Source organism: Canis aureus, chromosome 5 (genome assembly GCF_053574225.1).
Source record: "Canis aureus isolate CA01 chromosome 5, VMU_Caureus_v.1.0, whole genome shotgun sequence".
NCBI classification, from domain to species: Eukaryota; Metazoa; Chordata; class Mammalia; order Carnivora; family Canidae; genus Canis; species Canis aureus.
In genome coordinates this window covers 18164627-18180628 of record NC_135615.1, presented here as the reverse complement: position 1 = coordinate 18180628, position 16002 = coordinate 18164627, and the positions used below count along the sequence as shown (strand labels likewise).

Below are 16002 nucleotides of genomic sequence, written 5' to 3'. Positions count from 1 at the left end.
TCAGTAGATATAATTCTTATAACTGACTATAGAAATGTTACAAAAGTATAACATCTATGGAATATTCTCAGGAAAAAATAATTTTAGGAAATTAATCTGTCCAAATATATGCAGAGCTAAGTATTTTCCTGTGGACTGTGTTCGATATCAGAGAGTAAACTCAATTTTAGTGTAGTCAGATATATTAGTCTTTTTTTTTTTTTTTAGGCCTTCTGAGTTTGTTGTAAATCAGAGAAAGACCTTTCCAATTCTGAGATTCTTAGAATTTTGTCATGATTTCTTTTTTCCTTTCATGCATTCATTGTCTTCAATTACATTTTTGAACTTTGGGGAATTTATGCTTGTATAAAGGTTTGAGGCTTGAATCCAACTTTATGTTTTTCTAGTTGGATATCCACTTACTGCAACCTATTCATTGTATAAACAGAGATTATTTTTTAATTTCAGAGAAAATCATGATGTCATTTTATTGAGTTCCAACTAAAAGACTCTCATTTTACTTAGGCTTCTCCTACTCATGAAAAAGCAAAAGATCTGTTACATAAAAACCGCATGTTGCAGGATGAAATTGCCATGCTAAGACTGGAAATAGACACAATAAGGAACCAGAATCAGGAAAAGGAAAAGAAATATTGTGAAGACATTGAAATTGAAAAAGAAAAGAATGACAGTCTTCAAAAGACCATAAAACTGAATGAGGTAACATTAACAAATACAGTATTCCAATATACGGGACAGCTCAATGTTCTGACAACTGAGAATACAATGCTACACTCTCAACTGGACAATGAAAAGCAAAACAAAGAAAGACTAGAAGCAAAAATTCAATCATACCGAGCTAGACTTGCTACTGCTATACAAGATCATGATCAAAGTCAGGCATCAAAAAGAGACCTAGAACTTGCTTTCCAGAGAGCAAAAGATGAGTGGTTTCGTTTACAGGACAAAATGAACTTTGATGTGTCTAACCTAAAAGATAACAATGAGGTGCTTTCTCAGCAACTTTCTAAAGCTGAAAGTAAATTCAATACCCTAGAAATTGAGCTGCATCACACAAGAGATGCTCTCAGAGAAAAGACTTTGGCTTTAGAACATGTACAAAGAAACCTAAAACAAACCCAGTGTCAGAAGAAGGAAATTGAACAGAAGTATCAAAATGAGCAAAGTAAAGTGAATAAATACTTTGGAAAGCAGGGATCCTTAGAAGAGAGATTATCTCAACTACAAAGTGAAAATATGTTGCTCCGACAGCAAATAGATGATGCCTACAGCAAAGTTGACTGTAAAGAAAAGACTGTAATTGATATCCAAGACCAGTTTCAGGTTATTGTAAGAAATCTTCAAGCTGAAAGTGAAAAACAAAGTGTTATACTGCAAGAAAGAAATAAGGAGTTAATCACTGAATGTAACCATTTAAAAGAAAGAATATATAAGTATGAGAAGGAGAAAGAAGAAAGGGAAGTAAGTATTCAGAAAGACAAATATTTTTCAAGCTTCCTGAGAGAAAATTCAAAGTAATGCTTGATTATGGCTTCTTCTTCTTCTTTTTTTTTTTTTTTTTTTTTTTTTTTTTGAAGATAAAGAATGTGCCTGCACCTAAGTGGGAGTGGGGAGAGAGAATCCAAAGTGGGCTCTATGCCCAGTGCAGAGCTCCAACTCATGACCCTGAGTTCATGACCTGATTGATTATGGCTCAATTTTGAATCTAGTTGAGCATAAAAAATATAGAGAGTGTAAGTCAGCGTACTTGTATCCAGCAAATAAAAATTAGACCTAAGAGGTGCTTTAATTTGATTAAAAATGCCATGTCATGTATGAAACTTCAAGAGGTTAAGTTATAAATTTTTTAAAAAAGTAGGCTGATATTAGTAATTGAGTGTTAAAAAAATAATTTAGTGTTAATACTACTAAAATAATTGTAGTTATTGTCACCACATTTTAATACCATGATGAACAGAAAACTGGAAAGGCTCATACCTAAATGAGTATTTTGAAATTGAAGTTCAATTAAGTGGATTAATTTGACAGCTAATTCCAGATTTGTCACATGAACTGAAGTGTAGATACTGTATCTCAGTACTTTTCTTTTGGTAGCCTTTTATACATTTTTGGTTAGCATACTTTTATCTTTATTTATATAAATTTAATTTTTTACTCTCAAATCATTTATTCTTATGACCTTTTGACTCTTTGAAGGCATCTATTTTTCATCAAATCATAATTTGGGATAACTGTGGTGAGTTTTAGCAAAACTCAAATAACTCAAATAATTTGCTCATTTCAAAACTCAATTAACTATCATTTGGGCATAAATTTTTCCAATACAAAGAAAATTATACTTTTGTGATTTATTGATTTGTCCCTGGATCTCCATTTCCAGCTACTGAGGGGTGGCAGGATTCTTGTGTAGCAGGAGTGGAATGAGCATGAGCAGGGAAGGGAGCCCTAGGAGCTGAGGTCAAGGAGGGAGGTAGAAGCCAGGTTATGTAGGGGGCTTGAAGGCCATTAGAATGACTTCACTTTTGTTCTGAGATAGTAACCTATTGGAAGGTTTTGAGCAAAGGGTTGACTATGTGAAGAACTTGGAAGTTAATTTAAGCCTCTAATAAAAAAGAGAGAAAACATTTCATTAATGTAGAATTTACCACTGCTAGTCTCACTTATATACTGATTTCTTTTTGAGACTTCAGCAGGCTGGGAAGCTTTGCAAATTCATCAACAAAGAATGGGTAGTGAGGTTGAAATAATTATCTAAGTAACATAACACTGACTAAGCAGGAGGGTAACACTTTTTGTATCTTTAGCCAAATTCAATAAACAGCAGTGTGTACATTTTAGGAAAAGAAGGTGAGTTGATGTATGTGGTGATAAAGTACATATGTTAGAATTACATATTATTAACATAATAATAAGATCATTTATAAAATCAGTAACAGAAGTGTCTTATTAGGTAGTTATGAGACAATTTCAACAAGAACTGGCTGATGCCCTGAAAAAACAATCTATGTCAGAGGCTTCATTGGAGGTTACATCGCATTATCGTATTAATTTAGAAGATGAGGTACAGGATTTAAAGAAGAAATTAGATCAAATCAAAAGTCAGGTATGTATTAAATATAACATGTCAACAGTTTGTCTGTAGCTGTTAAATAATATAAAGTGTTGTAGAATGCTAATTTCCATGGACCACTTTGTTTTGTATTTTCATTTTAATTTAGCATAATTTTAGTGTCTTCACCATGCACTTATTTATTAAATTCTGACTTTCCATTCTGCTATCTGTGTTATATGTTTTTGCTTATAGCATTTACTAGGAAAGTTGAGACTTATGCAATTATTATTCACACAAATTGAGGGACTTTTTTTCCTGCTAAACAAATTTTTTAAAAGATTTATTTATTTGAGAGAGAATGCACATACATGCACACTCATGTGTAGTGGGAAGGGGTCACAGGGAAAAGGAGAGACTCTCCAGCAGATTCCTTGCTGAGTACAGAGCCCCAGGCCAGCTTAATCCCACCACCAATGAGACAATGACCTGAGCTGAAATCATGAGGTGGATGCTTAACCAACTGAGCCACCCAGGTGCCCTAAACAATGCTTTTTAATAATATCTCTATTACCATGATGAGGCGAGCTAGCTAAAATCAGAAGATATTAATGGAATGTTTTGGAAAATCATCTTATTTCTCATCTTCACTTTTATGGATAGATATAGACTCTGTACTGATTTCAGGATAACTTTTACAGAAAGGTTACTTTATGACTAATGCAACTGAGGCATTTCCATCGTTTTCTTTTCCTTTTAGATATATTATAAATGCATGGAAAAATTCAGATGATGTATAGTATATACACCCAAAAGAGAGAATTAAGAAAATTATCTAGGTGGTGCCATTGGATTTTTTTAAAACTTTACTGAGATATAATACATCTACCATACACTTTACCAATTTAACATGTGTAGTTGTCTCTGAGTACATTTATAGAGTTGTGCGACTCTCACTGCCATCAGAGCATTTTCATCACCCTGAAAAGAAACACTTAGCTGAGGTGGGCACTTGACGGGATGAGCACTGGGTGTTATTCTATATGTTGGCAAATTGAACACCAATAAAACTATTCTTTTAAATAAAAAAAAAAGAAAGAAACCCTTAGCTGCTGCCCCTGACCTGCAGCAACCAAGAGTCTACTTCCTGTCTCTATAGAGTTGCCTATTGTGAATATTTCATATAAAGAGAGTCACACAATGTGTGGTCCTTTGTGACTTGCTTCTTTCACTTCCTGTTTTTGGGGTTCACCTGTGTTCTAGCATATGTCAGTGCTTCATCTTTTGATGGTCAGACAGTCCTCCATTGTAGGCTAAAGCCCTTGTTCATTCATCATTTGATGCACCTTTGGGTTATTTCCACTTTGTGGCCATTAATAATGCTGCAGTGAACATTGATTTAGTTGTTGTCTGGACATCTGTTTGTATTTCTCTGCCATCAGATTTTATCCTCTGAGTTAATTAGGTTGATTTTACCATCTCTTAGCCTTTTATTCATTTTACCCTTTCTGTTTTTTTAGTCTCCCTTTCTCTTGCCTAATCCTACACTATTGAGACCTGGCTCATTGTCTCTTATTCTCCAAGAGGCTTTCTTTAACTATTCTAACTCCCCTTGAACATACTTTTTTCACTCTTGTTATCCAGTCTGTACAGACCAGTTTAGTCCTTTATTTTACATTGTTTTTATTTTTTTCATGAATGACAATTTTGTCTATGTACAAACGTATCTAAGAGGGAAAATATTTTATATTTATATGTATGACACCTATCCTTGTATAAATTTAAGAATATTTTAACTTAGTTTTTAGGATAAAATTAAGTACTTTATACATAGCGTAATTTCTGATAGAAAAACATTGACATAACAAAGCTGTATCCTAAATGTATTTTAAGCAATTAAATGTAAAACTAAAAGCATTTAATCTGATAAGACAATGTATTCAAACAGATGCTTGTTTTTCCCGCCTTCATTATGGAAAAACAGTCTAAATATGCCTTCCTTCATTATGCAGCCAGAACTGAGATTTACAGATTTACAGCACTTTACCAACTATAAAGTTCTGGGGACAGGTTTTCTTTTCTTTTAAGTTTATTTGTTTATGTAATTGCTACATCCACTGTGGGGCTTGAACAAGACCTGAATGTTAACAGTCAGGTGTTCTTTTAACTGAGCCAACCAGGTGCCTCTAGGGACAGTTTTTCTGATATGCCACACCACAGAGCCTAAATCTCTACTCATCAGAGTACTTGCTAAAGCCCTCTAACATAAACAGTTGCTAAGATAAACAATATGAACATGAAACAATTTGGGAACATTGGTTTAGCAAGAGTCCATTATTTCCATGTCAGTGGCTTTACCTTGCCTCTGATGGTCATGTAAGTTATTTAACAATCAGTCTAGGAGTTACTGTTTGCACCATAGTCCATGAGTATTGTTCATTGAGTAGTATAGAGAGGAAGTAAGTTAAAATTATTGTAAGTGGAAGAAAGTACCATTGGCTAGTGGAATTGGTAAAAGGTTTTTTTTTTTTTAAAGATTTTATTTGTGAGAGACAGTAAAGGTGCCTGAGTGCACAAGCAGGGGGAGGGGCAGAGAGAAAGGGAGAAGCAGGCTCCCTGCTGAGCAGGGAACCCAATGTGGGGGGGCTCAATCCCAGGACCTCGAAATCATGATCTGAGCCCAAGGCAGATGCCTGACTGAGCCACCTAAGCATCCCTAGTGAAATTTTTTTTGGAGTTCTGAGGCTACATCCTGGGCCTCATGCTCCCCATTTGCTACCACTTTCAGTAAGTAGTATGAAGAATGATTTCAATATAACTTGTGTAAGAGAGTACTTCCATTGGCCTGCTATCTGCCTAAAATATCAAGTATTGTTAAAACATAAAATACAGCAACAACAATAATGCTAATTGCAGACACTTAGAATTTGGTATGTGCCACATACTCTTCTAAGTAGTTCATGTATATTCCCTAATTTAATCTTACCAGCATCACAATGAGGTAGATACTATTATTATCTTCATTTTACAGATGAAGAAAGTGAGATGCAGAAATTTGAAATAATTTGTTTAAGGTCACACAGCTAATACCCAGAGGAGTTGGGAATTCAGATCCAGGCATATTCTGCTTCCTACTAAGATACTGCCTCTTATACTATTACTTGAAATATCTGATTGTCACTGAAAGTAGCATGTTAACTTTTATAATCACTGGGATAACCATGGTCATTTATAAATGTGAATATTTAAAATTATAATTGTGGTGCTGGGAATAGAAAATTAGAAATATTTACTATAAGGTAATTTCCTGTCTTTCCTCCTTTGAACAATATATAAATATGTATATCTACTGATAAAACATAATTTAAAAACATTAAAAATGTTATGTTTTAATACTAGAAGAGTGGTCAGTAAGCTTTTCTGTAAAGGGATTGTAAATATTTTGGGCTTTGTAGATATAGGTCTCTATTGTAGCAGTACAATTCTGCTGTAACCATAAATCAGTATGTAGAGTGTCTATGTCCAGTGAAATTTTGTTTAACAGGTTATGATTTATACTAGATTGTCAGTAGTTAAAAGTATTTCTTTTCTCTTTTAGTTACGTGAAGCACAGGATCGATATACAGAGGCTGTAGGATGTATTGAGAAGTCACAAGATCACATACAAAAGTATAATTTTTTTTAAAAAAAGATTATTTCTTTATTCATAAGAGACACACAGAGAGGCAGAGATAATTTAAAGCAGCACAGAAAATAACTTGAGTATTTATAAAGCAGATAAGTAGTATAGTATAAGAAATATATCCATTATGATAAATACATCATTGTTTAGCTGGGTAAAAATTTCAGCTTTGCGTGATATTGAAATGCATAATTTTTGCTTATGATCTTTAAATTTTGTACATTAATTATGAAATACATCCAGAAAAATGGCACAATTGCCAAATCTACTTTTTAAATTTTTAAGAAATTATGTAAGACCGGGATCCCTGGGTGGCGCAGCGGTTTGGTGCCTGCCTTTGGCCCAGGGCGCGATCCTGGAGACCCGGGATCGAATCCCATGTCAGGCTCCCAGTGCATGGAGCCTGCTTTTCCCTCTGCCTGTGTCTCTGCCTCTCCCTCTCTCTGTGTGACTATCATAAATAAATAAATAAATAAAAATTAAAAAATTTATGTAAGACCTTTAGATGTTTGTTTAGAAATTATGTGGTATGTTTAAAATTTGTGTCTGAGAATAAATATTTTAAAATATGCATTTTAGGCTTGAAGTTGAAAATGCCAAGTTAAAAGTTACAATCAAGAAGCAAGCAGGCCAAATTGAACAGCTTCAGGAAGACCTGTTAAGTCCAAGTTCGGTAAGTCAGTCTCTTAATTTCTGTCCTACTGAGAAGGAGTTTCATTTCTCTAGTAGTAGTGTATAAGAACATTTTGGATAATATGAACATTCTCACTCATAAAAATATTCATATTGTTGCTACTTAACTACTATTGGTATAATTCCTCTTTATAGATAAAGTTCACTGAATTCATAAATCAATAATTTTTGTAGTTAAGACTTTAATAAAATAGACTGTGATAGCCTAAACAAAGCAACATTTTATATATATCACATTTTGTTTACCTGTCAGTGTACATTTGGGTTTTTCTCCTCTTAGCTGTTGTTAGTAATGCTGCTGTGAATATTGGTATACTAATGTCTGCGTCCCTGTTAATATTTTTCAATATGTTTAAAAATTCCCCAAACTTTAAGTAAATAATTTGATCTTGAATTCTGAATTTCTCTTATAATCTAAACCCTTTACTGAGATTTTGAGAATGGATTACTTTACTAATAATTTGTAGTGATTTGTAATTACAAACTTGTAACTTGTCTTCATTAAGAATGACTACTAGGAAAAAAAAAAGAATGACTACTAGGTAATTATACAAACATTTTTCTCAAAGGAACGTAGTTTTGTCTTTGTTGGATTTTGAAAAGAAAAGAAATGCCAGTGAAAAAGTAGAAATGACTGCTCAGTCAGGACCTTACATAGTAACACAGTGCTCTTAGTATTCATTGCAACTAATTATTTTCTATTCCCTCGAGTTAATCTGGCTTTCAGAGATTTAACAATTCAATCTCAGAAAAGATTAATGTGCAATCCAGGATACCAGCTCATTGATAGGTAGTGAAAACTATATAACTATTTACCAAGCAGTACAGGATTATCATGCCATTCATACCCTCCTTTATAGGAGTGGTTATCAATGAGAAGATTGCATTGTGACTTCTAAGTTGGAACAGTGAGGTAGAAGGACCTACAACTAGTTTCTTTCAGTCACCAAGTTTATGTACATGCAAATTTCATTAGAATGAGCACATTCTATTGATTGGTCCTTTTTGTGGCCAAAGAAACATCGAAAGAAAAATTTTTTTCATGACTTCATATAAACTACTCAAATTGTTTTACTGTACTTTTCATGCAGTTAACATGACAAAATGTTGGTAAGGAGTCTTATCTCTGTGACTGAGAGTGCCATGAGTTGTCCCCCTACAATGTCATACAGGAATCTATTAGGGAAGCCATCACATGTTACAGACTTTGTAAGAATATCCATAGATATTCTGTAGATTCCTAGAGAAATGAATTAGAGTAATGGTATAAAATTATTAGCTGTCAGGTTTCATCCGATTGGTAGTGAAATGAAATAGAGTCCAGGCAAAAGTTGGTTGAGGCAGGCTTTTAATGGAACACGCTCTGGGGCAAGGTTCCATGGCCCCACAAGGGAGTGAAGCCAGGGAAGTCACACCCAAAAGGAGTACATGTGAGCTTTCTAAGGGAAGAGGTAAGGGGTTATGTCTGTATGGGGTGATAGGTATTAGGGCATATTACTGGTAGAATTGGTATGGGGCAATAACTGCTTATGCCCTTATATGGAGGTTGGGTAAGGTACGGTTCAGGTTAGCTACATAGGTCCTGTGTACCCCTGATGACGTGTGCTTGGGTGGTCTGCTGATGGCAGGAAAGTTCTGAGGCGGGGGTAACAAAATGGAAGGCCCGCCACCATTTTATTGGTGCCTCCCAATTCCCCCTTGATCCTGCCAGCCCAACATTAGCCACTTTAAGCTTACCCTTTAAAACAGAAACTTAAATAGCTTTCCACCAACTTCATTCATAGCCCTAATTTCTGTAGAAGGTTCTTACCTCATAAATCCCCAGGACAGAGACTGCCTGTGTTAAGATATTTGATGGACACAATTTTGAGGTGAAGAAATCTGGATTGAGAAGAAGAGATAGCTCTAGCCGACTTAAGCTTCTGAACAATATAGTCAAGTGTGTATCTGAAAAGAATTTAGAAGAAAACTTCCTTAAGTCCAAATCTCTATGGAATAGGAAAGTATTCAAAAGGAAACAAAGACAAACCATTCATAATCTGACCCTTGGGAAGAACTTTTGCAATATAACAAAAAGGCAAGACAAAGTACAATGGTCAGCATCCTGAGGGTAAGGGTGCCCCCTGAGATTAAAAAATAATACACTCAGGATGCCTGGGTGGCTCAGTGGTTAAGCTTCTGCCTTCGGCTCAGGGCATGATCCTGGAGTCCTGGGATCGAGTCCCAAATGGGGCTCACTGCATGGAGCCTGCTTCTCCCTCTGCCTGTCTCTGCCTCTCTCTCTCTCTCTCTCTCTCTCTGTGTGTGTGTGTGTGTGTGTCTCTCATGAATAAATAAATAAAATCTTAAAAAAAATACACTCAAAGTAATATCAAAAAGGGTCAACATAAAATGTACAAGATTAGATGTGTTGAGGTGTCTGGGTGGCTCAGTGGGTTAAGTGTCTGCTGTGGCTCAGGTCATGATCTCAGGGTCCCAGAATTGAGTCCTGCATGAGGCTCCCTCCTCAGCGGGGAGTCTGCTTCTCCCTCTCTCTGCTCTTCTCCCCATTTGTGCTCTCTCTCTCAAGTACATAAATTTTAAAAATATAAAAATAACAGATTAGCTAACTACAAAGGTAATCCACATCAGGTAACAGCTTTTGAGTGAGTGGTTGAAAATAATGTCTATGAAGAACTAGAAGGAAGATTGAAAAGGACAGATGACCTCAGTAAATGGGTCAAGGCTGAAAATGTAGATTAGAGATTCTGATTTTGAAGCCTTGAGATTTGGAGAACTCTGAGAGCATGTCAAAAGAGGAATAGCAAGGGTCAGGGAGTAAATGTCAGCAGTTGGTGTCATTTAGAAATTAAATAGGATTAGAAGAGCAGAGGGAGGGTATGGTCATTGTTTTCAGCTGCTGCTGAGTAGTAAAGCAGGATAAGGACTTTCAACAAAAGATCCTTGGGATCCCTGGGTGGCGCAGCAGTTTGGCACCTGCCTTTGGCCCAGGGCTCGATCCTGGAGACCCGGGATTGAATCCCATGTCGGGTTCCCGGTGCATGGAGCCTGCTTCTCCCTCTGCCTCTCTCTCTCTCTCTCTCTGTGACTATCATAAATAAATAAATTTAAAAAAATTAAAAGAAGATCCTTGATGGCCCTCAAGATTTTTTAGTGGAATTCCAGGATTGAAAGCCAGATTTTAGTGTAAAAGAAGCAATGAAAAGATGAATCTGTGGCTGAGATGACACATTAAAGAATGTTCAAGTCCAGTGAAAGGGGAAAAGCAAGATGATAAAAAATGCCACAAGAGTAAGAAAATGTTTTTATATAATACTGGGAAGACTTAAATTTTATTTAAAGAGAAAAGTGGTTAATGGAAAAAAAGAAATTGAAATTTTGCAGAGAATGTTTGAAATGCTTCCAGAGAATGAGAGTATCCTAAAGTTAGATGATCTTCAAAATTATAATGGGTACTGCATGGGAATTTTTCAGATATTATCTTAATAAGGTATGATCTCACAAAACCAAGAGTATCTTAAGATATTGATGAAAATGTTTCTAGGGCATCTTTAGAAACTAAAATATAAGTATAACCACTTTAATTTTTTTCATTAATACTTAGTATTAATATGGATAAAAACCTCTGTATTTCATGAGTAAATTTTGGCAATTTAAATTCTAGGAAAAAATGATGAAAATATAGAATCAGTTTAAGCTGTTTTAAGAAATGTCCTTATTTTTGAAATCTGTTTTTATTGACATTTGGTTCATAAACTATATTTTATATGTATTTTATAAACCTGTCTAAATACATATTACTCATGAATTCATGAGAAATAATATTTTATAAAAGGAGTCTCTAGATTTTTGAAACTAATTTTCTTGAAAAATTTTTTTCAAAGCCTATCGATGAAAAGGAAAGTCTAAAGAAATGTATGGAGTTAAAACAATCTCTGGAATTCAGTTTGGATCAAGAGGTGAAGAAAAATTATGAATTAGAAAAAGAGAATACTGGGTAAGACTATAATATTTCACACCACTTTAACCATTAATTAATTGATTTAATTGTAATTTTATTTTATAAATCAGAAATAGAAATTTTTGCAAAATACTAGATTTACTGTTCAGTGATTCCTTAAATAATAACAACAATGCCTTTAACATAGGTAGTCAACTGCACTTTTCATTGTCCACCTTGAATTATTTCTGCAAGATATCTTTGTTCTTAGATAATCTTTCCTTTTAGTAGTGTTCTTAAAACAGATATTCTAATATCTAAAAACCTACCTGTCATCATGTAACAATATCAAAAATTATCTTGGTTTGACTTCTATTTCTTTTTATTTTATAATTTGAATTTAAATTAATTAACTTACAGTGAATTATTAGTTTCAGAGGTAGAGTTCAGTGATTCATGCGTCTTATATAACACCAAGTACTCATTCCATCACGTGCCTTCCTTAATCCCCATCACCCACTTACCCCATTCCCCAATCACCTTCCCTTCCAGCAACCTGCAGTTTGTTTTCTATTAAGAGTGTCTTCCAGTTTGTTTCCCTTTCTGATTTCATCTTGTTTTACTTTTCCTTCCCTCCACCTATGCTACTCTGTTTTGTTTCTTTTCATTTTAAAGATTTTTTTTTAAATTTATTCATGAGAGACACAGAGGGAGAGAGAGAGAGAGAGGCAGAGGAAGAAGCAGGCTCCATGTAGGGAGCCAGACGTGGGACTCGATCCCGGGTCTCCAGGACCAGGCTCTGGAGAAGGCAGGCGCTAACCCGCTGAGCCACCCAGGCTGCCCTGTTTTGTTTCTTAAATTCCACATATGAGTGAAATCATATGATAATTGTCTTACTCTGATTGTCTTTCTGGTTCCATCACATCATTGCAAATGGCAAGATTTCATTTTTCTTTTTAGAATATTTTAAAGATTTTATTTATTTATTCACAAGACACACACACACACAGAGACGCAGAGACAGAGGCAAGAAGGAGGAGAAGCAGGCTCGATGCAGAGAGCCCGATATGGGACTCCATCCTGGATTCCGGGATCACGCCCTGAGCTACAGGCAGATGCTCAACCACTGAGGCCTCACTTATCCTAGCAGTTGGAGCCTACATTTTTTTATTGCATCTCACTAATAATAGCCTTTTTTATTTCAACTTGATTAGATACTAGTTGTTTTATTTCTCCAGAAAGGCATTCTCTAGCATCTTCTGTGTGTTTTTAAGCTCAGCTATTATCTTTATAGTCATTATTCTGAACACTAGCTCCAGCCTCTTACTTATGTCCATACTGATTAGGTTCCTGGCAGTCAGTACTGCCTCTTGTTCTCTTTGTTGCAGTGAGATTTTCCATCTTGTCATTCTGTCCAGAGAAGAATAGATGAATGAGAGAGCAAAATATAAAAATAGCAAAAATGACCCCAGAGAAATACACTAAACAAATCAGAAGAGACCCAAAAAAGATAAAAAGGTTAAAAAAGGAGATAATATAATTAGAGAGCTGAACAGAGCAGAGCAGTACACTGGATCTTATGTGTATTTTTGTCTGTTTGTTAGGAAATTGCATCCCAGAATGATAAGGAAAGGAAACCTTGTATATATACAAAAATAAAATTAGATACAACCGAAGGATAGAATGTAAGTGTAAAAATGGAAATTAAAAGACAAAATGAGAACAATATTATCAGCCAGTTGAACAGAAGAGAGCAATATTCTATATCCAAGGTACATTTTGGTCTGTTTTTAGAGTAATTTATCCAAAGGAAAGAGAAGATAGAATGACTTACATGTATACAGAATTAAAATTAGGTAAAATGAAAGAATAGAATGTAACTGTAAAAATGAAAGTTAAAAAAGATTTGCAGAAAGTGGACACTTTTCTATTTGTAGAAGTCCTGCAATTCTTCCCTTAGATCTCTGGTTGATTTCACAGGGTGTTCAGAATGATTTGATAGCTCTCTGGCTGAATTTCTGGGATCAGACAAAACTATGTTCTCCTCTTGCTCTGCCATCTCTGACTCAAGTGGCTTACATTTTCTTCCTGCATTTTTTAGTTATAAAATATATCATTCATACAAAAATATATGTCTGACTTAAGAATAAAATGAACAATTGCATTTTTACCACTCAGATAAAAAAAATGTCTTTCTGATGTTCTGAAGCTCCCACTTGGCTTCCTTTCTGTTTATTTGCTGAGTGCTTAACTTGTGCTCTGATTCGTCAATACTTTCTCATTTAACTGTGTTCTCTGCATTGTTTTGCATCCCCTCACTTTACTAAGAGTCTGCTAGCCAAGATATTAGATTTCTTTTTAAAACAGTCTCATAGACTATTACATTATCGTTCTGCTGATTTCTTTTCTTCTAAAGCTCTGCCTCTTTCTTCTTCCTCTGAACTCAGACTTTAAATATTTTTCTTTCCTCTTTCTCTTTCTGTTGAATGATCTCCTTTGATGTTTTTTGTCTGTATTTTCTTTTCTTCTTGTAGACAGGTAGGTAGGTACCAAAATGTATTTTTTGTGTCTTTTTAAAACATTAATAGATGAGGATGCTTTTCCTCTTCACCGTGGATTGCTAGTCTCTGGTTGATAGCCACTTAATAATAGATCAGTTTTTATATTAAATACTGAAAATAGATATTAAAAATAACTTACAAGAACTCTTAATATAGTGACCCTATTAACTCTTTAACTGCCATATGTGTCGTAAAAATCTTTTTCATATTTTTTTTACCTAGGAATATAATTTAGTTGGTATTTTCTCAAACAACGTGAGATTAGAACAAATGAGATATCATAATTAATAGATTTGTTTATATGATAGAACATATTATCTATTTAAATAAATATTTAAATAAATAACTGAATATTAAATATTTTCTCTTAAAGGACCTGACTTACTCATTCTATACCTTCTGCAGATTTAAGAACCTCTTAAACATGACAAGAAGGATGTTAAGTAAATATGAAAATGGAGAGCTTCCTTTCTATGGAGATTTAAAAACCAGTCAAACGGAAATGGATATTCAGATTAATATGCTAAAACATAAGGTAATTTTTAATTAGTTTTTGGACTCTAAAATCATTGAGAAATAAATCACTCCATGCTTTGAGCAGTGAAATACTGATTTGTATGTTAATTTTGCATACTTGATATATTTTTTTGGCAATAACTTTATTGAGATATAATGAACATAAGATTACCACAATCCATTTTAGAACATTTTGTCACCCTAAAAAGAAACCCTACACCCTTTAACTGTCACCTCATGCTAGTTTCCCCTTCCCTATTCTTCTTAGCCATAGGGAGTTGTTACTCTACTCTCTGTCTCTATAGATTTGTTGCTGATTTTGGACATTTCGTATCAATGGAATCACAAAATATTTTATCTTTTCTGACTGCCTTCTTTCCTTTAGCACATCTTTAGATTATTTTGTATGTGTCAGTGCTTTATTATTTTTATTGCTGGATAATATCCCACTGTATGGACAACCCACATTTTATTTATGTATTTATCATTTGGTGGATATTTGGATTGTTTTGCTTTTAGGCTGTCGTTAACAATGCTATTGTGAATACTCATGTACAAGTTTTTTTTTTTCATGTACAAGTTTTTGCATGAACATTTTATTTCTCTTCGGTATATACTTATAAATGGAATTGTTAGTTCATATGGTAACTGTCTTTAACATTTTTTTTAAACCTTTGAGGAACTGCCAGACTATTTTCCAAACTGGCTGCACCATTTTACATTTTTATCACCAGTGTTTGAGGGTTCTCATTTTTGCTGATTCTTGTCAATGTTTGTCGTTATCTGTTATTTTTTATTATAACTATCCTATTGGGTATAAAATGACATGTTGTGGGGGTATTTTCATTTGCTTCAATTTTTTATTTAAATTCTGGTTAGTTAACATATCATGTAATATTGATGTCAGGAGTAGAATTTAGTGATTACTCATTTAAATACCCAGTGCTGGGCAGCCCTGGTGGCTCAGCGGTTTAGCACCACCTTCAGCCTAGGGCATGATCCTGGAGGCCTAGGATCGAGTCCCATGTCAGGTTCCCTGCATGGAGCCTGCTTCTCCCTCTGCCTGTGTCTCTGCCCCACCCCCTCTCTCTGTGTCTCTCTTGAATAAAAAAAAATACCCAGTGCTCATCAGAACAAGTGTCTTCCTTAATACCCATCACTCATCTAGCCCAAACTCCTCCCACCTCTACAGCAACACTAAATTTATTCTCTATAGTTGAGAGTCTTTTTTGGTTTGCCTCTTTCTTTTTCCCCTTCCCCTATGTTCATCTGTTTTTTTTTTTTAATTCCACATATGAGTGAAACTATATGGTATTTGTCTTTCTCTGACTTATTTCACTTAGCATAATACACTTGTTGAGTTTCATCTATCTTGTGGTTTTAATTTGCATTTTTCTTAGAATTGGTCATGTTGAGTATCGCATCTTTACATGTGGTCATTATTCATTTCTATATCTTCCTTAAAGAACTAATCATTTCTTTTGCCCATTTTTATATTGGATTGTTTTTTCATTATTGTAAGAGTTATTTATATATTCTAACTACTTATCCCTTATCAGAT

The 16002-nt window shown here is 34.5% G+C and overlaps 1 protein-coding gene across 3 annotated transcripts in view; it reads left to right on the top strand.

Moving 5' to 3' along the window:
• The window catches only part of LOC144313759 (ankyrin repeat domain-containing protein 26-like), a 115191-nt gene that overhangs the window by 70583 nt on the left and 28606 nt on the right, over positions 1-16002 (top strand). For all 3 annotated transcript variants that reach the window (XM_077896999.1, XM_077897000.1, XM_077897001.1), the window contains 6 exons: positions 505-1461; positions 2951-3103; positions 6648-6718; positions 7311-7404; positions 11309-11421; positions 14331-14460. In XM_077896999.1, the coding sequence (XP_077753125.1) occupies positions 505-1461; positions 2951-3103; positions 6648-6718; positions 7311-7404; positions 11309-11421; positions 14331-14460 (1518 nt within the window). The remainder of the gene's footprint in view (positions 1-504; positions 1462-2950; positions 3104-6647; positions 6719-7310; positions 7405-11308; positions 11422-14330; positions 14461-16002) is intronic.